The 25957-nt window shown below is 44.0% G+C and overlaps 2 protein-coding genes and 1 pseudogene across 5 annotated transcripts in view; 1 reads left to right on the forward strand and 2 right to left on the reverse strand.

The window, feature by feature from the left end:
* Window positions 1-5689, reverse strand: part of RIOX1 (ribosomal oxygenase 1) — a 28191-nt gene extending 22502 nt beyond the window's left edge. For all 4 annotated transcript variants that reach the window (XM_055303924.1, XM_055303923.1, XM_055303920.1 and 1 more), the window contains exon 1: window positions 2550-5689. In XM_055303924.1, the coding sequence (XP_055159899.1) occupies window positions 3571-5574 (2004 nt within the window). In that variant the 5' untranslated portion in view covers window positions 5575-5689 and the 3' untranslated portion in view covers window positions 2550-3570. The remainder of the gene's footprint in view (window positions 1-2549) is intronic.
* The window catches only part of HEATR4 (HEAT repeat containing 4), an 87688-nt gene extending 68376 nt beyond the window's left edge, over window positions 1-19312 (forward strand). Inside the window, exons 14-17 of the mRNA XM_055303930.1 lie at window positions 850-928; window positions 1638-1797; window positions 3375-3433; window positions 19021-19312. Of these exons, the coding sequence (XP_055159905.1) occupies window positions 850-928; window positions 1638-1797; window positions 3375-3433; window positions 19021-19179 (457 nt within the window). The 3' untranslated portion in view covers window positions 19180-19312. The remainder of the gene's footprint in view (window positions 1-849; window positions 929-1637; window positions 1798-3374; window positions 3434-19020) is intronic.
* LOC129496026 (glutathione S-transferase P-like) lies at window positions 5759-7661 on the reverse strand (annotated as a pseudogene).
* Window positions 19313-25957: the final 6645 nt, after the last annotated feature.

Consider the following 25957-nt stretch of genomic DNA (forward strand, 5'->3'; position numbering starts at 1 on the left):
AAAAAAAAACAAAAACAGTTGAGAGAGTTTGAATCCCATCTCAGGCATACACTAGCTATGTGAACATGAGTTAAGTTACTCAAACTTTCTGAGATCATTATTTCATGTATCAAATGCAGATAATAGTCCGCCAAAAAAAAAAAAAAAAAGATAATAGTCTGCCTTATGGGTCCGTGGTAATGATTAAAGAGATGACATGTTTAGTATCCACCATAAGTGTTCAAGAAATGGTACCGTTAGTATCTTCAAACATATCATCTTAACTATTACAAGCTAAGCATCATAACATTTTTGCAGATAAGTCTCAGCAAAACCACAGGATAGAATTTAGGATTTTTGTCTGATTCCTACCCCTATATTTTCCACTCTTAGGCTTTTTTTGTTGTTGTTGTTGTTTAAAGATTTTATTTATTTATTCATGAGAGACACAGAGAGAGAGAGAGGCAGAGACATAGACAGAGGAAGAGTTCCTGATATGGGACTCGATCCCAGGACACCGGGATCACGACCTGAGCCGAAGGCAGACACTCAACTCCTGAGCCACCGGGTGCCCCTACCTTTTTTTGGGGGGTGGGGGGTGGGGGGGGAATAAGAATGGTCTGGGGCACCTGCGTAGCTCAGTCGGTTAAGCATCTGATTCTTGATTTCAGCTTAGGTCATGATCCCAGGGTCATGAGATTAAGCCTGGGTCAGGCTCCTGCTGGGCAGGAGTCTGCTTAGGATTCTCTCTCCCTGTCCCTCTGCCCTTCCCACTCCCAACTCTCTAAATTTAAAAAAAAATTTTAAAAACGGGTAAGAAAAAAAAAAAAACGGGTAAGAACGATCTAAGAAGTTTCTCTTATCTTTCAGGGAAATTGACCAGGCAATGAAAATACTCAACTTAGAAAATGAAGGAAACCAAGAAATGCTTCAGGAGATCAAGAACAGGGTAAGTGCAAGCTGTGTTTTTAAGAGAAAATTCAGGGCTCTCAAGAGTTATTCAGAACCTTTTCTCCATCACAGAAATACTTTCTACAACCACAAAGGTACCATATTTTCTGAAGATACAAAACATTCATGCAAGATCAGATTATAAAATTCTGGTAAAAAGACAAAATAAAAATAATAGTCCTGTCAATCCTATAAGTAACCTTCAAAATGGGTTGTTCCTGAAATACTTATTTTTCTTTCCCTTCCCACTTTCTCCCCACCATCTACTAAATCCAAGTTATTCTTTTTTACAAGTAGACCTAGAGAAGGAATGAGTACCTGGAGTTAGCTCCCTTGTTTTTCTTCTTTTTAACTTTCCTTAATCTCTAACCTGGGCTTTTACCAAAGGAATGCTCTAGTTGAACAGGTAGTTCAACTAATTTTTCAAAGTTGCTAAATGAGATTAAGAAATAGAGGGAAAGGACTTTAGATTATTTTCACAAAACCAGCTTCACACCAAGCAAGCATTTCTTAGCAGATTCCTTTCATCATGCCCAAAAAGCTGAAGTAGGTGTTTCATGAAGTTATAAAAAATGTTCAACCAACATCAGAAGAATGCGCTGAGGCATTGTACCACCTAACACCAACAGGCACAATGCATTGTTCATGGTTTTTGATGATTTGCAGCCTAATGCAGGTTTTTTTTTCAGTATCTTTTTCTGATCTAGATTCAAACACTAAGCCAAAAGGACTTGCTGACACAGAAAATATTCAAGATGGAGAGGGTCATAGGAAAAGTGAAGGAGGAAGCAAAACGTGTTTACTTGCAACCCAAAGAGGGGCAAAAACCACTGAAACTCTGTACTTTACTACAAGAAACTTTTCAGGGTAGGTTTCCTAGGGGTGAGTCGTATGCCCTGACTCCTTTAACAAGCCTTTTCTGGGATCTGGACATTTGGGGAGTTTAGTTTCTAGCCCTGTAGGATGAGTCAGGAAAGGCTGCTACCTTTCCTTTTTGGCTACCATCCTCTCAGTCCTTTTATGTTTTTTCCTGCCTGCTCCCTGGATTGCTTTATGTGCTATTTTGTCCCTTTAAAAAAAGAAAAAAAGACGAGGTAGTTCTAATTGAATGGATTTGAAAGTCAAAGGTCGGGATGCCTGGGTGGCTCAGCGGTTGAAGCACCTGCCTTTGGCCCAGGGCGTGATTGTAGAGTTCCGGGATCAAGTCCCACATCAGGCTTCCTGCACGGAGCCTGCTTCTCCCTCTGTCTCTGTCTCTCTCTGTGTGTCTCTCATGAATAAATAAATAAAATCTTAAAAAAAAAAAAAAAAAAAAAGAAAGAGGTCAAAAAATGGGGTTAGGAAAACAAGAGTATGAACCAAAACAAAAACTACTGTTAAGTTTAAGCATCCAAACAAAGCCTTGTAAGTTTAACTTTTAATAGCAGTTACCTCTGGAAAGTGGGGCTGGAGAGAGAGCTATCACTTGATGTACATCCATGCTTTCGCAATTTCAAAAAACTTCATAAACTTCTAAACCTTATATAACTACACCTGTCAGTTATGGTGATAGGATCTTAAAGTTCCAGACACAACCCTAAATGAAGTGCAGACATCAAGCTATACCAAAATATACTTACAAAATCTGTGTGCCCAGGCGTAGCAGCAGCCTCAGATCATTCAGCTGCCTACCAGCCACCACCCCAAACCTAGGTCTTCTGGTTCCAAGTCCACTGCTCTCTCTCTGGTACACCAGGCTCTTTTCCACCAACCATGAGAACATTCACTTTCCAGGTTTGGGGAAGATTCCTCCAACTGCCAGAAAAAAAACGAGAGTGGAAAGTAACTTGCACACCAGCCTTCCTTCTTGGCCAGCTTGCTACAAGTTGGTTGACTGAGGCACAACCAGGTGACATGCTGCCCCTTTGGGAGCAATGCCAGCCACCGATGCAAGCCAAACACTGAGCAAAAACATAATATACTCTTAACTTTTCCAATAGGATTGTGCTGTTTGGAGTTCAAGTAGCATGACTAAAAGAAATTACCCCCAAAGTTATAAATTTGGCCCCAATCCTACAACCACCCCGTTACCTTTCACCTCAACCATTACAGATTTTCTCTATCTCCCCCCCCCTCAATTCCTTCAAACTATGTCACATAATAATCTAGCCTTTAAAAAGAGAAACATTATTTGGCACTTTAATAACTTTTCTAACATTCATACAAACGGTAACAAACAGGATACTGACCCCAACCCTCCCCCCCAACTGAGGAAAGAGAACTCAAAGGAAGGATGCAAACTCTAAATAAAAACTTCTAATGTCTCAAGCAGAATGACACAGCAAGTGCTATACAGTACACAGAAGCCTGAGGGTGATGATGAAGCTGGTGCTCTGAAATGATCAGGGATCAAAGAAATAACTGCTTTTTCCACCTCCAACTTCTGCTTTTACTTTTGTACCTAGATGAAGTGGTGATTCCTAGAAAACCGTCTGAAACTTGTGACATTAAAACAGTCATAAAGGTAAATGTGACCAGTCATAAAGGTAAATGTTTATCAAGGTAAGAACGAGTCCCCCCCCACAATCCCTCCCCAAAAAGGTGGTAAAGGTGGTAAGAGAGAATCACGGTCTTGCACCCAGCAAATAACAAGAAACTAGTTCAGGTTAGAGGCATCTTGGTGAGCAGCAGCCCCTTGTCATATAACATGGTTGCCAAGGAAAGCTGGTCCTCCACTGTGTCACAGGGCAAGTCCCCTACTCTCACAAACTCTGGGTAGGAGCGGAGCAAGAGTTCCATGGCATCAGCTTGCTGAGGGTATATCTCCAAGCACTTGGGTTCTTCCAGATGATAAACACGGGAGTTCTCCACTGTATAATAGAGAAACAAATGGCCTCCCTCACCCACCAGCCGAGCTATCCCATCCTGGAGCATGTGCACTTCTGTTTCTGTGGTTAACTGGGCCCCAACGTTTACAGGTTCTCCAGCCTCCCAGCGAATTGGGAGCCCATAAACACTTAGTGCCTTCTCCCTATCAGTCAACACAGGGGGCAGAGAGTCGTGGATGAAGTCTTTGGCTCGCTGGTCAGCCACAGCATCGACAGGGGCAAAGTGTCCCAAGCGGGCAACCAGGACTCGCACCTTCTCCATAAAAGCCGTTCTTCGTGGATCCTTAGAATCCGAATGCTGGGCTCCCATGTAATCCATGAAGTCTCGGGGGAGACCCCTTCGGAACTCCACGTTTTCTTCCATTGCAGCCTGCACTGCCAGAGGCAGTACGGCCTCCAGGAAGTCGCCCCAGGTATTGCGCTGGTACGTGGATAAGGTGAGGTGCAGAGAGTGCACACCATCCTGGCATTCGGCTTGGTGAATGAAGCCCCGGGGAAAATAGAGCAAATCTCCAGGTTCCAGCATAGTCTGCAGCACAGGCTCACCAAGGTCGTCCTGGCTGAAGTTGGGACTGGATGTCAGAGCCAGCTCCTCAGTCGGGACCCGGGGTCGGTACACACGCCAGAGTTTCCGACCTTCCAGCTGCAGCACAAAAGCCTCGATGTCGTCGTAGTGGGGAGCAAAGCCCTGCGAGTTGGGGGGCGTGAGGTAAATGTTGGAGCCCGCCATGCTCCCAAACTGCTCCTGGAGCACAGCCAGAAACTGCCACACGGTGGTCGAAAAAGCCTGCGGACAGAGAAGGCGCAGGGAGCAGCCGGCCTGGTACAAGGACCAAGCGGCGGCGGGGAGCGCGCGGCCGGGTGGGTTCAGGGTCTCGCGCCGCCCGTTGATGTAGCGAGCGGCGTCCAAGTGCTGCCCGAACTGCACCTCCTCGTGGCGCAGCATGGAGTCCAGGTCCGCGGTGGAGAAAAGCCCCTGGTAGTAGGCGTGGTCCTGCCGCCGCACGAGCACCGCCTCCCGCTCCCACAGGCGCCGGTAGAAATGGTCCGGCGGCATGGGCGAGATGAGCCACTCGAAGAGGCGCGCTGCCCGCCGCCGGCTGCTGGGGATGCGGTTCAGCTCGGCCAGGACGCGCTGCAGCGGGGAGTCCCAGGCCAGCTCCCCGCCCGTGCCGTCCACCTGCGGCCCCGACAGCGTGGCGGGGGCCGCGGACGGCGGGGCGGCCGCCAGGTGCTGGGCATTGCACAGCAGGGCCGAGGCTTCCACCACGCGGGGCGGCGCCGCGGGCACCTCCAGCAGGCGCGCGGGCGGCGCGGAAGCCGGCACCAGACGCGCGGACAGGGCGGGCGCCTCCACCAGGCGGGCCGGCGGGGTCGGGCCCTCCACCAGGCGGGCGGGCGGCGTCTGCGCCTCCACCAAGGCGCGGGGGGTCTGCAGGGAGCGGGCCGCGGGCGAGGCCTCCAGCAGCTCTGCAGGCCCCAGGTGGCCGTACGGCTCTCGCCGGGCCGCGTCGGGGATGGCCGCCGCCCCACCAGGCAGCGGGTCCCCCGCATCCTCGACCGTCGACTCCACCCTCGAGTCCTCCGAGTCCTCGCTCGGCAGCCTCTGGGCCCTCAGTGCGGCCATGCGGGACGCCACGCTTCTCCTCAGCTGCCTTCGGATCTTCCTGTGCCTCAGGGGCAGGGCGAGGACCGACCCGCTGTGCGGCTGCGGCTGGCGCCGGCGTCTCAACCGTCCGCGCCTCAGGAGCCCCCCGCTCGCCCGGAGCCCGTCCATGGCGGGACCGGTCGTGGAGGCCGGCGGGGCAGGCTAGAAATGGATCTCGCGGGGAGCGGCTGCGGGGCACTCTGGGAAAGGGGCGCGGCCTCCGGCCGCCTGCGGCTTGGCCACGCCCACCCCCGGCTCCTCCCCCTCGCCCTGCTGGCGGTGCGCGGCTTCTCTCCGCGGTAACGGTGTCTGTCCAGGGCGGATCTGCAAGGGTTCCGCGTTTGCGGAGCAGCTTAAAAACCAAGTTGCTGGGGACTTTGGGAGAAAGAAAGCTATTTAATTCTTCTTTCCTCCTTTAATCTCTATTTATTGGAGTGTTCCCTAGGATGTCCTCCTTTCTGAACAGCGTATTTCCCAGCAACTTTGCACGGGACAACGCACAATTCGTATTTTCAAGGAATGTTCTTGGGCAAAGCCCGAGATTCCTCAGGCAAAGTTCAAACCTCGGGTGCACCGGGTCTTCTTTCTCAGCAGATGACGTCAGTAATTGACTCCCCAATTTCCTTCCTTCCTTTGACCAATACAAAAATTTCAGTCATGGGGGAGGTGCGTCTGGCTGGCTCAGTGGGTAGAGCAGAGCGTGTAATCCTTGATCTCAGGGTTGTGAGTTCAAGCCCCACGTTCGGGGTGGAAACTACCTTAAAAAAATGAAGAATGCGGGGATCCCTGGGTGGCTCAGCGGTTTAGCGCTTGCCTTTGGCTCAGGGCGCGATCCTGGAGTCCGGGTATCGAGTCCCACGTCGGGCTCCCGGCATGGAGCCTGCTTCTCCCTCTGCCTGTGTCTCTGCCTCTCTCTCTCTCTATGTCTATCATAAATAAATTAAAAATAAATAAATAAATAAATAAATAAATAAATCTTTAAAAAAAATGAAGAATGCAAGGATAGGCAAAAATCTCAGTCATTGCCCTATGATATGGGAAAGAAGAGCTTTTCTACTTTGATTCTTGACATCTGTCCTTTCAACCCCATCTGGGATTTTTTTTTTTCTCACTTGAAAATTTTATTGGTCAGGGAGAAAGGAAGTCAGGCAGCCCCCCCAGCTTCCCGCCCAGGGTTCCACAAGCTCTCACTGCTTCCCGTTGCCATTGATGGGACGGTTCACGTGCTCAGGGGACGACAGGAATGCCTTGAGCTTGGGTCTGGCGCTGAGGCGCACCACATAGGCCGAGAGCAGGGGGAAGGAGTCCAGGCAGCTGGGGGCCAGGACCCGGTGAATCAGCAGCAAGTCCAGCAGGTTGTAGTCGGCGAAGGAGATCTGGTTGCCCACGATGAAGGCCTGGCCCCCCTCATCCTGGGACAACAGCATTTCAAAAGGCTTCAGGTAACCTGGTAGTGCCTTCACATACTACTCCTTTCCTGCCTCATAGTTAGTGTAGATGAGGAGGGCATATTTGCAGCGGAGATCCTCCACACCATCGTTCACTACATCCAGCAAGGCCGCCTCCTGCTGGTCCTTCCCGTAGAGCCCAAGGGAGCGGCCCAGGTGTCGCAGGATGGCATTGGACTGGTACAGGGTGAGGTCTCCGTCCTGGAACTTGGGGAGCTGCCCATACAGACAGGAGGCCTTGAGTGAGCCCTTCATCCAGGTCTCCATGGTCACCACCTCCTCCTTCCAGCTCTGGTCTGGCCCTGGTCAGCCAGCAGCATGCGCATGGCCTCACAGCGCCCTCGAACAGGGAAGTAGATGATGGTGTAGGGTGGCATGGTTGCAGCGCGGGTGGCAGTGGCGGTGGCTTCGGCGGCAGCAGAGCTACCATCTGGGATTTTGTTTCATTAGCAATGACTTCTCTCAGAATCTTGGATCACACCTTCTCTGAATCTTAAGCTGACCTCTTAGATCTGAGGCTCTCATTTAACAGGCACTATTAAATGTGGTAGACATAAAGGTGTAATTGTTGACAATAGAGCAGTCACTATTCCATGTAAACATTGTTGCTTTGTACATAAAGATTACATGTCTTCATATGAATCATTTGAGATAAATTTCCAGGAATAGAATTGCTGGGTATAAGGGCAAGATAGTGTCTGTGATTGTTAATAGGTTTTACCAAACTTCTTTCAAAAGGAAAAAGGATTTGCCAAGGAAATAAAATCTGTAAAAAGAAATGATAACAATAAATAAATAAAATCTTTAAAAAACCTTAAATAAATAAGTCTTTTAAAAAAGGGGGGTAGTTTGCTAAGGGACGCCTGGGTGGTTCAGTGGTTGAGCGTCTGCCTTAGGCTCAGGTTGTGATCCCAGGGTCCTAGGATTGAATCTGCCATCGGGTGCCCTGCAGGGAAGCTGCTTCTCCCTCTCCCTATGTCTCTGCCCCTCTCTCTCTCATGAATAAATAAATAAAATCTTTAAAAAATAAAAGGGGGAGGTTGCCAAGTTGTCTTTCTGAAGAGTTTACAGTGTTGCAAGCAATTAGTAGGTTAGACTACATGGCTTATAGGGCCTTTTCAGTGGTTCTGTTTGATCCTTCAATCCTCTTCAGTCACACTTCTATCCAAACACTTGCCAAAGCTGGGATGCCTGGGTGGCTCAGTTGGTTTCATATCTGATTTCTGCTCAAGCTCTATGTCAAGCTCCATGTCTGGCTCTCCTCCTCCCTCTCCCCCTGCTTGCTCGCTCACTCTCTATTAAAGAAATGAAATCTTAAAAAAAAAAACAAAAAACTTGCCGTAGCTTTTAGGTTTTACCCCTGCCCTTGTGTCACATTCCCCCTTTAAAATTTCTGACTGTGGGTGGCTCAGCAGTTTAGTGCCGCCTTCAGCCCAGGGCGTGATCCTGAAGTCCCAGGATCGAGTCCCACGTCAGGCTTCCTGCATGGAGCCTGCTTCTCCCTCTGCCTCTGTGTGTGTGTGTGTGTGTGTGTGTGTGTGTGTGTGTGTGTGTCATAAATAAATAAAATCTTTAAAAAATAAATAAAATTTCTGACTGTAATATGGTCTATTACAATGATCCTCAACTGGGGCAATTTTGCCTCCCAGGAAACACTGGGGGTGGGGGTGGAATGTTATAATATGCACTGGGTAGAGGCCAGAGATGCTGTTAAACACAGTGCTGGGACACCCTGCCTGCCCCCCCCCAACTATCTGACCCAAAATGTCACTCGTGCTGAGACCAAGAAATCTTGGTCTATTGTAGTCTCCCAACTGCTCTCTAACTTTGATCTCTCCCTGTGCCAGTTTATAACACAAGTAGCAACAACATTAATTTTCTCAAGTTGTGGCCCCAGACTTGCCATTGCCCCTCAAAAACTATCTGGCACTCCATCAACCAATCCAAGCTCCTTAGCTAGGTTCTGAAGTCATGTAATGTTACAGCTTTCTCAGTCACAACTCCCCTAAGCTCTACTTCTAGAAGTTCAGCTATTTGCTGTTCCTTGCCAATGTTCACTGTACCTTTACTCATGCTGTTTCCTCTAAATGCTGTCCTCCAAACATCTGCAAAATGCTTATTAAAGCCTGTTTCACATTTCATCTCTTCCCCAGTCTCTCCCATCTCTCTAATCACAAGAACTTTGACCCTTTCACGGGAAAGGGTCTTGTATTTGTATTTGTATATAATGTACTGGTTATTTTCCTTCCTAAACTGTAAACTTTCCAGGATGGTGGGATTTCAAGGAAACAACTTCCATATGCCTTTTTCTCTTGAGTATAGTATACTGCCTTTCACACAGAGGGTGCACAGGAAATGTTTGTGGGAAGCTGACCCACAGAATTGATTCCTTCTTACTCATTATCTGTGGCATTAGCTGAGTCAAGTTCCTCTCTCAGGTCTCAGTAATCTCATCTGTAAAATGGGAATAATAATTGAAACTACTTCTTCATTGAGTTGTGAGGGTAAAATAATGCTTATAAGGCACTTAGCACAGGGTCTAGTATAGCGCTAAACACTTAAAAAATGGTAGCTATAGGGACTCCTGGATGGCTCAGTGGTTGAGCATCTGCCTTTGGCTCAGGTCATGATCCCAAAGTACTGGGATTGAGTCCCTCATCAGCTCCCCACAGGGAGCTTGCTTCTCCCTCTGCCTATGTCTCTGCCTCTCTGTGTCTCTCATGAATAAGTAAATAAAATCTTTTAAAAAATGGTAGCTATAGGAATAATAATTTATTAGTATGGAGCAAAGCCCTGTAAGACAATTTGTGTGCCCTGGCCCAGTTTGGAGGAACTTGGAGTGGGGTGAGACAGGAAGTTCTTGAATTGGACAAGGTGACAGATGGAATGGGGAGATTAAAATTATTTTTGCATATGCTCTATAAAAGTTTAAGTAAATCAGCCAGCACCATATCAGAGAAGGCCATTGTGTAAGGAACTGCTCTGCTGGTTACCAGACCAAGAGTTAAAGTATGAGCTTGGGAGGTTCGGGGGGAAGTGTGGAAGTATGAGGTGAGAACAAACGATATTCTCCCATAATCTGTGCCCTAGTTTAGGGCTGCAGTGTCTGGAAGTAACAGCAGGGGGGAGCCCTCTTCCTAACTGACACACAGGCTGTGTGTGCTGGCAAGGCCATAAAATCAGATCCCCTGGGGCAGTGTTGAAGAGGGCAGGTCTGGTTTGTCACTGGGAGCTTAAATTGCCTTTTCAGGGAGAGTGGTTTTCAATAGGCTTGGGGACTTACCCTACACTGAACCAGGGGGATGCACTGTGCTTCTCGGCTCACAAAGCTGGGGTAAAAACTCAGCTTGAAGAGGGCTGTAAATTTATCTTTTCCACAGGAGATCCTGTACAAGCATCTCCTCCCAGTCCTTCCTGTGACCTCATCTTTTTCTTTTTGAAACATTTTGTGATTTCCTCAAATAAAGAACATTGTTGCTATCTGTCTTCTAGATTCCCTTGTAACTGCTAGGCATCTTTTGGAGGCTGACTTATTTTAAATTTCATCACTTTTCCTGTGCTGCTACTTAGTTCTCACTATAAGAGCAGGTATCAATAACCATCTTCAGAAATACAATTGAATGACATGGAGTGATATTCTTAATGTATCTTTAGGTGGGAAAAAAACAGACAAAATAAGTATTGCAGTAGGATCCCATTTGGGGGACATTTATGCATGTATACTATGTATATGTATACCTACCTATTTATCCATATATCCATACTGTTAAAAAACAAAATTTGAATATATTTGAATATCTAATTTGCTTTATTCAACAATTTCTGAATAAGGCAGCATCCTATCTAGCAAGTAGCAAGGAACTCCAAGTTATACAAAATGGCAAGTTTCTTTTTTTTTTTTTAAGATTTTATTTATTTATTCGTGAGAGACAGAGAGAGAGGCAGAGACACACAGGCAGAGGGAGGAGCAGGCTCCCTGCAGGGAGCTCGATGTGGGACTCAATCCTGGGATTCCAAGATCACACCCTGGGCCAAAGGCAGGCACAGAACTGCTGAGCCACCCAGGCATCCCCAAAATGGCAGGTTTCTTATTGGCAGAAAGAGAGTGGAACAATGAAAAGTGGATTATTTCAGGTAAGGTTACCTTCCCTTAGATGAAGGCAGGGGGTCTTATCATGCGTATTACCTCATTGATGCAGATCTGGAAATTCCAGACAAATTGGTTTAAAATTCTGCTCAGAGAGACTAGAAGTCCAATTAGATTAGGTGTTGAGGCTTGGTGAGGTTTAACAAAACTGACTCCTTTGAGGCCTGCTGTTTCTAAGAATATATACTACTAAAGAAAGTTAGCAAGTCTTTATGCCACAATATTTAACCTCTATCTTTTGTATGGTGTGATTCAGGTGATTTTTACTTTTTTCTTTGCTTGTTTGTATGTTCTGGGTTTTATATGCAAAACGTATATTATTACTGAAACCTAAGTTTGGCTGCCCATCACTCAAAAGGCCAATACTCAAGAGATGAGTTTTCTGGAGAGGAATATGAGCTTTATTCAAGAGCCCAACCACCTGAATAAGTCAATTCCCAGGCTTCTGCCTGGCCCAAGATTTTTTTTTTTAAGATTTTATTTATTTATTCATGAGAGACACACAGAGAGAGAGGCAGAGACACAGGCAGAGGGAGAAGCAGGCTCCATGCAGGGAGCCCGACAAGGGACTCGATCTCCGGTCTCCACGATCACACCCTGGGCCCAAGGCGGCACTAAACCGCTGAGCCACCTGGGGCTATCCTGGCCCAAGATTTTCAAAGGGGTTTAATCAGTTAAGGGAGTGCAGTGGTCTGTGGCATTTCTTAATTATGAGCAGACATGATGATGCCAGGTACAGGGTTATTGTGGTACTCAGAGGTTATGCAAGAAGTTCTGATTCCCAGGTGCCTGGGTGGCTCAGTAGGTTAAGTGTCCGATTCTTCATTTTGACTCAGGTCATGATCTCAGGATTGTAAGATGGAGCCTTGCATCAGGCTTCACGCTCAGTGGAGAGTCTGCTTGAGCTTCTCTTTCTTTCTCTCTCTCTCTCTCTCTCTCTCTTGCTCTCGCTCTTGCTCTCTGCCCCTCCCCTGCCTCAAATAAATAAATCTTAAAAAAAAAAATAAGGAAGAAGTAGTTTGGTTCGTTGGTAACCAGGAGTTGTGCAAGAGTAAGCACTCAGTTCTTTCTGCAAAGGAGGGCAAATTCTACAGATTCATAAAGGGAAATCAGAAAGTCATTTGTGTGACCTTAAAGAAGAAAAACCTTTTGCTAAAAGATTGCTGGGCTAATTAGAAAGCTAAAGGGACGTCATATTTGCTGGCCTCTGTAGTGGCCTGGGAACATTGTGGTCCTTTATTCTCCAAGGCCAGTGGCCTACAAATCTCAAAGAAAGTAAATTAGTTCAGTTACAGATGAAGGGCCTTAAGTCAGCAAGTAAGGAGCATGTAAATTTGAAGCACGTTAACCCTTAAGACCAGCTGGAATGTTTTGACAAATCACTTGTGCAATTAAAAATACAGTGTTTTCTAAACAACAAACTTAACTTTCCCAAACTCGTCTTATTTTTTGAGATCTCCAATCCAAACGTCAGTTTTGCCCCTTTGTTGTATAAGGAAAAACCCAGTTCTTTCCTCCTCCCGTGTCTTTTATATATATATATAGATTTTATTTATTTATTCATGACAGACACACACAAAGAGAGAGGCAGAGACACAAGTAGAGGGAGAAGCAAGCTCCATGCAGGGAACCTGACATGGGACTCGATCCCAGGTCTCCAGGATCATACCCCAGGCCGAAGACAGCACTAAACTGCTGAGCCACCAAGGCTGCCCATATCCTGTGTCTTTCTTCTGCGTCTCCTTTACTCTTCACATACAGAACACTCACAACACTTCACTTCTGACATTTCTGGTCACCAGCTACATGAGGGTTTTTTTGCCACAACAAGCAATTCTCTGCAACACCAGCTGGGGGTGGTGAATTTAGCTAATTCTAACACTATCTACCTGAAAATAGCATCGAATTCCACAGGTTAAGGGCTCAACCCCAAGACTGCTCCCACCCTACTTCAGATGCCAATTGCAATTAGTAGGTCCCCAGGTTACCCTCAACTTCTGTCCAATTTGACTACAAATTAAAGGGGTTTATGAGGTTCCCACAACCCCTCCTTGGGTTCAAATAATTTCTTGGAGTGGCTCACAAAACTCAGAAATATTTACATTGTCTAGTTTATTAAGGATATGATAAAGGAGGGCACCTGGGTGGCTCAGTTGGTTTTTGAGCATCTGCCTTTGGCCTGGGTCATGATCCCGGGGCCTTGGGATCAAGCCCCACATCGAGCTCCCTGTTCCTCGGAGAGCCTGCTTCTCTCGTCTCCCATCCCTCACCCTGCTTGTGTGTATGCTCCCTCTCTCTCTGTCAAATGAATAAATAAAATCTTTAACATTAAAAAAAAAAAAGGATATGATAAAGGAGACAGATGAACAACCAGACCAAGAGCTACATGGGGAGGTCTGGGAGGGTCCTGACAGCAGGAGCTTCTGTCCCTGTGGAGTTGGGGTATGTGTCACACTCTTAGTGTGGATATGTTCACCAACCAGAAACCCTCCGAGCTCCATACTATTGGGATTTTTATGGAGGCTTCCTCTTACAGACATGATTACTTAATAACTTGGTTCCTAGCCCCTCTCCCCTCTGTAAAGGATGAGAAGTGGACTGCAAAATTCCAAGCTTCTAATCATGGCTTGGTCTTTCTGGTGACCAGTCGCAACCCAGAAGCCTGCCTAGGATTACCTCAATAGACCAAAAGATGCTCCAGGTGCTCTTATCACTTAAAAATTTACAAAAGTTTTAAGAGTCCTGTGTCAGGGAAGGGGCCAAAGACAAATATTAGAACAAGAGATGTTCTTAGTGTTATTATTATTAGGAAATTATGAGGTTTTCAGTAGTTCTATGCCAGGAATGGGTGTGGGGGGGGGGATCAATAGATATTTTTTCTATTATCTCACAGGTGATATACACTGAATCACAGATCCCTTTAAGTACTTTTCCTTTATGAAGAAAGGATAATATGAGAAGTTGTTGAAAGGGGAATAGGAAGAAGTGAAATAAAAGTGAAATAAAAGGAAAGTAAAAATGTCCAGGGCAGTGGTTCTCAACCCAGTGATTTTGCCCCTACGGGACATTTGGTGTTGTGTAGAGACATTTTTGTGGTTGTTACAACAAAGGAGTTTCTACTGGCATATAACTGGTAGAGGCCAGAGATGCTAACAAATGTTCTACAGTGTACAGTACAGCCCTACAACAAAGAATTATTCAGCCCAAATGTCAATAGTACCAAGATTGAGAAACCCTAGTATAAATTTTTGGATGACTTCATCAATATAAAAATGTGAATGTCTTTAAACCAAGTAATTGTACTTTTGGGAATCTATTCTTTAAAATATTCACCCATATGCCCCTGGCTGGCTCAGTTAGTAGAATATGCAACTCTTGATCTTGGAGTTTTAAGTTTGAGCCCCATGTTGGGTGAAAAGATTACTTATAAATAAAATATTTAGGGATCCCTGGGTGGCGCAGCGGTTTAGTGCCTGCCTTTGGCCCAGGGCGCGATCCTGGAGACCCGGGATCGAATCCCACGTCGGGCTCCCGGTGCATGGAGCCTGCTTCTTCCTCTGCCTGTGTCTCTGCCTCTCTCTCTCTCTGTGTGTGTGACTATCATAAATAAATAAAAATTTAAAAAAATAAATAAATAAATAAATAAATAAATAAATAAATAAATAAATAAATAAAATATTTAGGGATGCCTGGGTGGCTCAGTTGGTTAAGCATCTGCTTTGGCTCAGATCGTGATCCCAGGGTCCTGGGATCGAGATCCACATCAGGCTCTCTTGTCAGCAGAGAGTCCGCTTCTCCCTCTCCTCTAATCCTTCCCCCTGCTCATGTGTACATACTCTCTCTCTTTCTCATTCTCTCTTAAATAAATAAATAATCTTTAAAAAACCCACAACTATATACATTTATATATGGTTTATTTATTGAAATTTTTTTTAAGTAATCTCTACACCCAACATGGGCTTGTATTTTCAATCCCCAAAATCAAGAGTCACATGCTCTGCAGACTGAGCCAGTCAAGCTCCCTAGTTTCTTTAAAACCATATATATTATGTGCATATGTATCTGCACAGCTGAATATCTGGAAAGATATATACCAAACTGAAGGCAGAAGTTGTCTCTGGGAATGGGATTATTGGCAATAGAACTTTCACATTTTACTTTATATATTACTGATTTATTTTGCTTAAGGCCTCAATGACTAGGCCTTTGCTTTGGCAAACATGAGACAGATTACAATCTAACTTTGAGACTGCTGAGTTTCTAATTTGTAAGACTAATTTTCCAAATCACTGTAAATCGGGAGTCAACAAATTGTATCCTTCCAACCAAAGCCAGCCTGTCTCCTGTTTTTTGTTTTTGTTTTTGTTTTTGTTTAAGATTTTATTTATTTATTCATGAGAGACAGAAAGAAAGAGAGAGAGAGGCAGAGACACAGACAGAGTGAGGAGCAGGCTCCATGCAAGGAGCCTGACGCCTGACGTGGGACTCCATCCTGGGTCTCCAGGACCACCCCCCCCACCCCCCACCCCCCACCACCCGTCTGAGGGTGGTGCTAAACCGCGGAGCCACCCGGGCTGCCCCCTCTCTCCTGTTTTTATACACTCAGTAGACTAGGAATGATTTTTATATTTTCAAATGGTTGAAAAAATCAGAAGAATAATATCCTGTGACATAAAATATATATAAAATTTTAATTGCAGTGCCCACAAATAGACCTATATTGGAACACAGCCACATTCATTCATTACAAAGAGTCTGTGGCTACTTTTATGCTGCAACAGCGTAATGAAGTACTTTTGAGACAAACTGACCCCCAAAACCTAAGATATTTACTAACTGGCCCTTTACAGAAAAAGTCTGCCAAATCCTGATGTAAGTCGTGAAAGATGCTATCTAGGATGTTGAACTTCTGGGACGCCTGGGTGGCTCAGCGGTTGGGCGCCTGCCTTAGGCTCAGGTCATGATCCCGGGATCCGGAATTGAGTCCCACAACTGGATCCCCGTGAGGAGCCTGCTTCTCCCTCTGCCTATGTCTCTGACTTTCTCTCTCAGTCTGTGTCTCTCATAAATATATAAATATTTTAAAAAAAAAAAAAGAATGTTGAACTTCCAACTCTCCTGTTCATATACCCACTAAAAGAATTGTGAAGAGCTGTATCACCTCTTTGCCTTTTGAAATTGACATCCGAAGTATTTTCACTCTGGGACACCTGGCTGGCTCAGTTGGTAGAACATGTGACTTTTCATATTGGGGTCATGAGTTCAAACTCATGAACTCATGTTGGGTGTAGAGATTACTTAAATTTTTAAAAAAAATCTGGGGGGAGAGGGGAAAAATATAAATTAAAAAATCTTTTAAAAAAGTGTTTTTGGGGCAGCCCTGGTGGCTCAGCAGTTTAGCGCTGCCTTCAGCCCGGGGTTTGATCCTGGAGATCCTGGATCGAGTCCCACATTGGGCTCCCTGCATGGAGCCTGCTTCTCCCTCTGCCTGTGTCTCTGCCTCTCTCTCTGTGTGTATCTGTCATGAATAAATAAAATCTTTAAAAATAAATAAATAAATAAAAAGTGTTTTTGTTTTAAGTTTAAATAGATGAAAAGGATCTAATTTATTCCAGCATTTACACATTACTATTTTATTATTTTTTGAAAAGATTTTATTTATTTATCTGAGAGAATGTGCATGAACAGGGGAGGGGCAGAGGGAGAGAGAGAGAATCTGGATCAGACTCCCAGTTGAGCAGAGAGCGGGACTTGGGACTTGATCCTAGGACCCTGAGATCATGACCTGAGCTGATGGCAGACACATAACCAACTGAGCCACCCAGGCACCCTACATATTGCTATTTTAAACTTTAACTAAACATCACTCTTTAAAATGTTACATCACTCTTTTAAATGCATCCAATTGAATCTACATACCATAATAGTTCGATGCCCACCATCATCCACTAAAATAAAATGAATAAAGCTCTTCTTTAAAATTGAAATGGTTTATCATTTTGACACAAATTTCCATTTCCATTTTGAAATAACTTCCACAAAGAATTTTATTCTAATATACTGTATGTTTATGCTTGAAAATATTTTTCATCATCATCACATCACCTATAACAAAAATATGTATTTATATTGAGGTTCCAGTTATCTCGTCATAGTCTCATCCTTCCTGGTATCCCCGATCTCCTAAATGATTTTTTTAATAGCTGAATACATTAAGGATCACCCTGTGCTATATAGTTCTATGGGTTTTGACAAATGTGTAATGCCATGTGCCATGAATCCATCATTTCGGTATCATACAGAATAGTTTAACCACACTAAAAATCTTTTGTGTTTTACTTATTCCATCTTTCCCTCTACACACAAATACCTAGCAGTCACAAATCTTTTAATTATCTTTATGGTTTTGCTTTTTCCGAAATGTCACATAACTGAAATCATATATAATGTAGACTTTGCAAACTTCTCCACATGTGTATGTGTAAGGTCCTCTCAGTGTGGGATGGAGCTGGGAATGGAAAGAAATGCCTGTATCTGCCACTGCCATTCATCTATTTTGCCCATCCCCCCAACCCCCTTGCCCTCTGTCAACCAACAGTCTGTCCTCTTTATTTATATGTCTGATTCTGCTTTTTGTTTATTCATTTTTTAAATATTTTTTGGTTTTGTTTACTCATTTTTAAATTTTTTATTTTTATTTTTTAAGTAAACTCACAACCTCAAGATAAAGAATCACTCACTCTGCTGACTGAGGCACCAGGTGGTGCCTCCTCATTTTTTTTTTTTCCTTTTTAAGGTTCCCCATATGAGGGCAGCCTGAGGGTGGCTGAGGGTGGCTCAGCGGTTTAGTGCCGCCTTCAGCCCAGGGCCTGATCTAGAGACCCCTGATGGAGTCCCGCATCGGGCTTCCTGCATGGAGCCTGCTTCTCCCTCTGCCTGTGTCTCTGCCTCTCTCTCTCTGTGTGTGTCTCTTATGAATAAATAAATAAAATCTTAAAAAAAACCAGATTCCACATATGAGTGAAATCATAGGGTATTTGTGTTTCTCAGTCTGACTTATTTCATTTAACATAACACCCTCTAGATGCATCCATGTTGTTGACAATGGTACAATTTCATCCTTTTTTTATGGCTGTGTAATATTCATGTGTGTGTGGGGGGGGTGTATCTCACATCTTCCTTACCCATTTGTCTATGGATGTATGCTTAGGATGTTTCTGTATCTTGCTTATTGTAAGTAATGCTGCAAAAAACATAAGGATGCATGTATCTTTTCAAATTAGTGTTTTTGTTTTCTTTGGGTAAATATCCAGTAGTGGAATTATTGGATCATATGGTAATTCTATTTTTAACTTTTTGAGAATACTCCATACTGTTTTCCACAGTGACTGTACCAATTTATATTTCTACCAACAGTGTGTGAGGGGCTTTTTTCTCCACAGAGGACATCCCTCTTAGTAGTCCATGGAGTAATGCAGAAACCTTGATTGATATTAGAACTACCTAACTCCTGAGGATGTTGTACCCTAGGTATAAGCCCCACCCTGGCCATTACTACATTGGTTTTTGGGGTTGAAATAGAGCAGTGCTACATCCCCAAGGACTGTTCACCCTGAATGAACCCACCTCCTCAGCACATCCTAGGAATAGATCTCTTTAGTCATAGCTACAAGAGTGTCCCATCACTCTATGCTACTTTTGCATAATAGTAAAGACATAAGAAAATGCAGGCTAACTGCAAAGATTATCACGCAGATGCCCAAGCCTTCTTGGGTGGGAAATTCAGGCATATTTGCCACAATAGGCTTCTGACTGGAGTCAAGGGGAAGACAGGTCTTAAATTCTATTTTCTTATTTATTATAGTAGTTCATAGAGGTATTTTGATAAACCGTGGCTGAAGAAGCTTTCTCTTTGAGTCTACCCTTTACATGAGACCACACGTTTGGCATAGGCATTCATGTGTTAATATTTCTCTGCAGCCTGTGAGGCCCCACACACCAAATCCCTGGTCACGGAGTCCAGTCCTCAACCTAAACACAAGAAGCAGAAGTCAGTCGTCATGTGTGAAAGATCTACGTAGTGCCCGGGAGAAAAGGATTATGATGGGACCATTTGGATCGAACAACCTGGATCTCTAGCCAGATAAATACTCAGAAATTTTTTCCAGGGTCATGTTCTCTTCCCTTGGAAGGAAAGGTAATCATTTCTAAGATGAGCCTTCTCTTGCTCCAAGATAGACAGCAGTGGACCTGGTAGTCACATTGTTTTTTAAATTGGTATTGTACAATCTCTTTGTCATTATGTTTATAAAGAAAAATCTATTTAACACTAGTCCTGGCTTTTTAATGTGCACCATTTACACAAAGGGTTAAAGAAAATTGACATCACATTAGATGATTGAACATATTTTCCCATATCCTAGAAAAGTTATATACTAATTATAGGTCAGAGCTCCAAATTTTACTAGAGTAGAAATATTGAAAGACCCATTATCCTGTGCAAGCTATATAAAGAGCCCTCTGAAACCCAAATACCATTTGTCTAGGAAAGAGAACAGCTTGGGTGTTTTTTTCTTTTTTTAATCTACAAGTCTAGTCTTGCTCTAGAGCAGGTTCTTTACAAGACTGTTACAAGAAGACCAAACTGGCACAATCATTTTCCCTCGCACCACCACAAGTAGGCGTGAACACTTTGAGATCCCTTGGAAGCATCACTGCAGTTTAACAATGCTGATTAACAATTCTCATGAACCTCAAGGTACCCTAAAACTTTATTATTTAATTAAATTAATTTATTTATTTGAGAGAGAGAGAGAGAAAGCGTGAGTGTGGAAGGGGCAGAGGGAGGGGGAGAAACAGACTCCCTGCGCAGCAGGGAGTCTCATGTGGGGCTTGATTCCAGGACCCTGAGATCATGCCCTGAGCCAAAGTCAGATACCCAGGCGCTTCTACCTTTATGCTTTAAAGATTTAGACATGATGGAAGAGTTGCAGACTGCATGTATCTTTAGATAGGATTATGTAAGAGCATACTGATGTAGGAAGGCCAGGTCAAAGACCCAGAGCCGGTGTTGCAGGACAACAAAGAGGGTCCTTGGCTTCACACAGCATAGAAATCAAACTCAAGCCAGCAGGAAGTGAGAGCAGAGTTGAAGACATAGAGCAAATACAGATGGAGCATTTGAGAGATTCTGAAGGAAAAGGAGGATGAGTCTCTCTTTGCTTGGATTTGGAGTTTTTATTGAGGATGATAGTCTGGTGTACAAGTCCTCTAAGGCATCCGGAATCTGGCCAAAACAAAGATGAGTGCTCAGGCGTCCTCCATAAGTCACTTATGCCCTGGAGCCAGGGGTCTTGGCGTCAGGAGCTGATGGTGTCTGAAGCCAGTGGTCTTGAAAAACAAATGTGACCACCCCACCCAGTCACTCCTTAGATGTTATCTATCGTGCCACAAGACTCCAAAGAAATCATTAACTCCTTGACCTTTACAAGGAAGACATGCATTATTTCTACTATAAGCCATGGTTGCAGGGCAGGAGTCCAGGTCCTAGCAAGAATAGAAGCAGGAAAAGGAACAAAGAATAAAACCAGCTTTTTTTCATGAGGTCCCTTCAATTTCCCTGTCTCAACATCACACACACACACACACACACACACACACACACACACACACACAATCCCCAAGGAGGAGGAGAAACCTAGAATTCAAAGTAGGGTGACTCCAGCTTTCTTTCCTAAAAGTGATTGATTACACCTTAAAAAGCTTTGGGACTGGGACACCTGGGTGGCTCAGTGGTTGAGGGTCTATCTAGCTCAGGTCATGATCCCAGGGTTCTGGGATCGAATCCCACATCAGGCTCCCTGGAGGGAGCCTGTTTCTCTCTCTGCCTATGTCTCTGCCTCTCTCCCTGTGTCTCTTATGAATAAATAAATAAAATCTTTTTTAAAAAAAAGCTTTGGGACATTTACAGAGGAAAATACAGACAATGTAAATCTCTCCCTCCCTTTTTCTTCCACTAATCACATCCTCTCCTCTGGTGACATTGTTATCACCAGCAATATAAAAAGCAATAATTCCCACTATGAAAGCCTCACAGCAATAGGACACAGGGACAAAAGGACTTTGGGGGGAGTATCAGTTAACTGCATAACAGAAAATCTTTCCTTTTCCTGACTCATGTAACCCACGTTTTTATTTATTAGTTTACGCATTTCGTCCAAGTGAAATAGGAATCCAAAAAGCACCATCTCATACATTGAGGTTATTTCCACATCTATTAAACCTGAGGATTCCGGAATCTGGCTACCAAGAGGCATTTGAGACAATAAAGAATTTTATACGAGTACTTTCTCAGCCCCTCTAGCTTTAACTTTGTCATTTCCTAGTGAAAGGACTTTATTGTGTATGCTGCCTTGCTGGCAAGAACTAGAGAGCCCAACGGAACTCTTCAGTCAATCAGCAAGACCAAACAGAGCGTCTCTTAGAACATCTGCACTGTGGGAGATGCAGAAGCGCAGAAGAAATGGCCCTTGTGCTCGAGGAGTTTACAAGGGGTTTTATAAGACATACATATAAAGATCTTTCAAAGACAATATGCTTAATCTAGTAGGAAATGTGTGGCACCCAGCAGATGTGCTGTAGCAGTCAGGGTGGGGATAGGAGGTGCCACAGTAGTCATGGAGACACAGGAACTTTCTTGGATATCAGACCACGCACAGGACTTGGATAGCACAGAGGGAGGAGGGAAAATCTTCCAGGTGATCAGAAGGACAGTACTAAAGGCTGCAGGAAGAAATGAGCTTGGGAAAGGCCCGTGACTGCTCCTTTTTCCTCCTCTGTTTCTAAATTGGTTTACTTGTTTGTTTGTTTTTTTTCTAAATTGGTTTACTTGTTACTCTGTGATAGAGGAGCTGGACATCCATTCTCCTTACCCTCATGCTTTTGCTAATCTATTCATATTAACAAAATATGACAAAATACTCCAGGAGTATCACAAATCCTTTATAAAGAGCCTTGCCTATCCTTCTTAACTGAGATATCTGTAGGACATTCTCTTCAGTTGTCTCCTTTTCCTTGTTCTCTTTTCATTTTCCTCTCCCTTTCTTCAGCCACAACATGGATTAACTCCACAGGTCAATTAAACAAGTGACAGCTCCCTATCCTGCTCTAAAAGGAAGCTTCTGGAGGGCAGCCCTGGTGGCGCAGTGGTTTAGCGCCGCCTGCAGCCCAGGGCGTGATCCTGGAAACCCTGGATTGAGTCCCATGTCAGGTTCTCTGCATGGTGCCTGCTTCTCTCTCTGCCTGTGTCTCTGCCTCTCTGTGTGTGTGTCTCTATGAATAAATAAATAACATCTTTTTAAAAATAAAAAATAAAATAAAAGGCAGCTTCTGTTTGGCCCAGCATATGGGAGAAACACTATGTTGTCCTTCTTTTGGTTGAGAGCTAGAGAAAACGTCCATTTTTCAACCAAGATTCACATCATTACTAGTTTACATCTAAGTTAGCTTCCATTAGTGAATTACCATCAACAGCAATCTTCCTGACCAGACCAATAGCAAAGTGGGGTAAAAAGGAAAACATTTGTGTTAGAATTTACTCTTGGGGTGCCTGGGTAGCTCAGTCAGTTAAGCATCTACCTTAGGCTCAGGTCATGATCTTGAGGTCCTGGAATCGAGTCCAATGTCAGGCTCCCTGCTCAGTACAGAGTCTGCTTGTCTCCCTCTCCCTCTGCGCCTCCCCATCATTCATGCGCTCTATCTCAAATAAATAAAATCATAAAGAATTTACTTCCAAAATCTCCTATTGGTTATCACATAATCCAACCACCCTACCATCATTTCTTGATGATCTGTATTGTCAGCAAATACTTACCAAACATATGTATTATTTACTCACCATGGATATACCGGGAAGCATTTTTTTAAAAGATTTTATTTATTCATGAGAGACACAGAGAGGCAGGCTCCATACAAGAAGCCCGACGTGGGACTCGATCCGGGGACTCCAGGATCATGCCCTGGGCCGAAGACAGGCACCAAACTGCTGAGCTACCCAGGGATCCCCCAGGAAGCATTAAGATTGTTTCTCTCACTTTGAGGAATTTTTCCTCTAGTTGAATGAAATGTTTGTTTGAAAAAAAAAAAAAGAAATGTTTGTTTGTTTGTTTGTTTGTTTGTTTGTTTGGAGGCAGCATCAGGCCTTTTCACATGATGTGAAGGCTTTTCACATGATGAGTTTTCAGAATATTGCCCACTTGACTGAACCTTAGCACACTCAGGCTGCTCCCATATGTTCCTAGCACATCAAAAAAACATTTCTCAAAATTCAGGGAAATCATCCTAGCAAGTCATGGAGCCAGGCAGCAACCTGGATTCCATCTCCAGGAGTTTCTGCGGCCCTCCTCATTGACCCAATGAGGTCCCATTCATTTTTGCCTGCCTGGGCTGAACTGGCACTTTCTACACCATGGGTTTGGAAAAGACTGTGCTTTATATGCCTTTCGAGATCATCCGTCTGTCCTCTTAGGACTTCTGTGGGAGGCCAATTTAGAATACAGTCTTACATGTTAGGGTTTAGACCCTTTCGTTTTCATTTACCTACCTACCTTTCTTTCACCTCAACAGTTTTGATCAAACATGCAAGTGTGTAGTAGTACATGTAGCTCTTTCCTGAAATTCAATAATAGATGATTAATTTAATCTATTTTAATTCTCTAACATATTCATGATCTCAGAAAAGAAAAAAAGCTTTAAATTTAACTTCTAGCTCTCTTCACTTCAGAATCATATAACTTCACATTGCTCATTTATCCATCAGCAGAGCAGTTGAGTTTAAAGCTTCGAGAAGAGGGGGTCTATAGAGAGGATTCAGAAAAATCAGTGCCTTCATTGGACCATACTACCCCATTGACCCCAAAATGTTGTTTGGAGTACTTCACCCCAAAAGGACATGGAATCCCTGAATGCCCATAAGTTTGAGACTCTCACAGACAAAGCTAAGGGAAGACATCCGACTTCTAAGTCTTTGCAAAGGCAATGTGATGTGATAGAAAAATGGTAGGCTCCAGTTCACATTTCCTGCTACTTGTAAATTTGAGACTTTGTGTCAGATTACATTAGCATTCTGAGCTTTACTTTGATCATTTGTGAAATGGCAAGAATAATTCTCATAGGTCCATTTATAGGATGTGGTTCTCAATCGGGTTGAATATTAAAATTGTTTCTTTTTTCTTTTAATGCTGCAGTCCTGGACACCTGGGTGGCCCGGTCGGTTAAATGTCTGCCTTTGGCTCAGGTCATGATCCCTGGAGTCCTGGACAGAACCCCACATTGGGCTCCCTGCTCAGAGGGGACTCTGCTTCTTCCTCTGCTCCTCACCCTGCTTGTGTCCTCTCTCTCTCCTAAATAAATAAATAAATAAATATTTTTAAAATTTTTTTTATTTATTCATGAGAGACACACAGAGACAGAGACACAGGCAGAGACACAGGCCGAGGGAGAAGCAGGCTCCACGCAGGGAGCCTGATACGGGACTCGATTCTGGGTCTCCAGGATCAGGCCCTGGCCCGAAGGCAGTGCTAAACCACTGAGCCCTCTGGGCTACCCAATAAAATTTTTTAAAAAATAAAAAGAAGGGATCCCTGGGTGGCGCAGCGGTTTGGCGCCTGCCTTTGGCCCAGGGCACGATCCTGGAGACCCGGGATCGAATCCCACATCGGGCTCCCGGTGCATGGAGCCTGCTTCTCCCTCTGCCTATGTCTCTGCCTCTCTCTCTTTCTCTCTCTGTGACTATCATAAATAAATAAAAATTTAAAAAAAAAAGATTTAAAAAAAAATAAAAAGAAAAAATAAAATGCTGTAATCTGTGCCATATCTCCAGCAAATTAAGTCAGAATCTCTGAAGGTGAAATCCAGACATCCCTAGATTTTAGAAGCTTCGCAAGTCATCCTAATACGCAATCAGGATTAAAAATACCTGGTAAGGGTCCAAAAATGATGCTTGTTTCAAATCAGCAATTGAAGTACTTTCGGTATGTGTTCTAAGATTGCACCACTAGGTGTCGGTCTGACCATACAAATCAGTTCTCAGGAGCTTCTGGATACCTGTTGTCAGGGTAATGACTAAGTACCATTACCTTAACTATTTGTTGAGTATCTACTTTATGCTAGTCACAGTGCTGATGACTCTTAAAATGTTTGATTTGTAATCCTATATCAAGTAGGCAAGATAGGTATTGTCCCAATCATGAGGAAGCAGAGGGTCAGAATGACTATTTTCTTATATAGGACACAGAGTAAGTAGCAGAACTGAGATTCAAGCTTCATTCTTTCATTATCTTGTTCAAAACCACTAACTGTGAGCAAGATATTGTATATATCTGGTATTATGGCTGCAAAGGTGAATATTGCATTGTATTCATCCTCTGGAAGTCCATTTCTAGGTACATGTAAAAAGGAAAGATGGGCATCTTCTTTTACAGTTGTTCTTGATATTGGGCTAGCTGTATCTTCTAAAGAACTCAAATGCTGTGTTCCTAAGGAGTGGAATGACCCTTACATAGAATTTCCTGGGATGCTGGGTGGCTCAGTGGTTTAGCGACTACCTTCCGCCAGGGTGTAATCCTGAAGTCCCGGGATTGAGTCCCACATCAGGCTCCCTGCATGGAGCTTGCTTCTCCCTCTGCCTGTGTCTCTGCCTCTCTCTCCCTCTGTGTCTCTCATGAATAAATAAATAAAATCTTTTAAAAAAGAAAGAATTTCCTGGGATGGCTATTCTACTGTACCCAGTCACTATAATAAAATAAAAAAAAATTTTGAGAGCCTGTTAGGTATCTAAGAGGCTGGAGACCACATCTGGTCTGTTTTAACACTGTTGTATTTACTTATCTATATCTTCACTAACAAACTATTAGCATAG

This window comes from Nyctereutes procyonoides, unplaced genomic scaffold, assembly GCF_905146905.1.
Source record: "Nyctereutes procyonoides isolate TBG_1078 unplaced genomic scaffold, NYPRO_anot_genome, whole genome shotgun sequence".
NCBI lineage: Eukaryota > Metazoa > Chordata > Mammalia > Carnivora > Canidae > Nyctereutes > Nyctereutes procyonoides.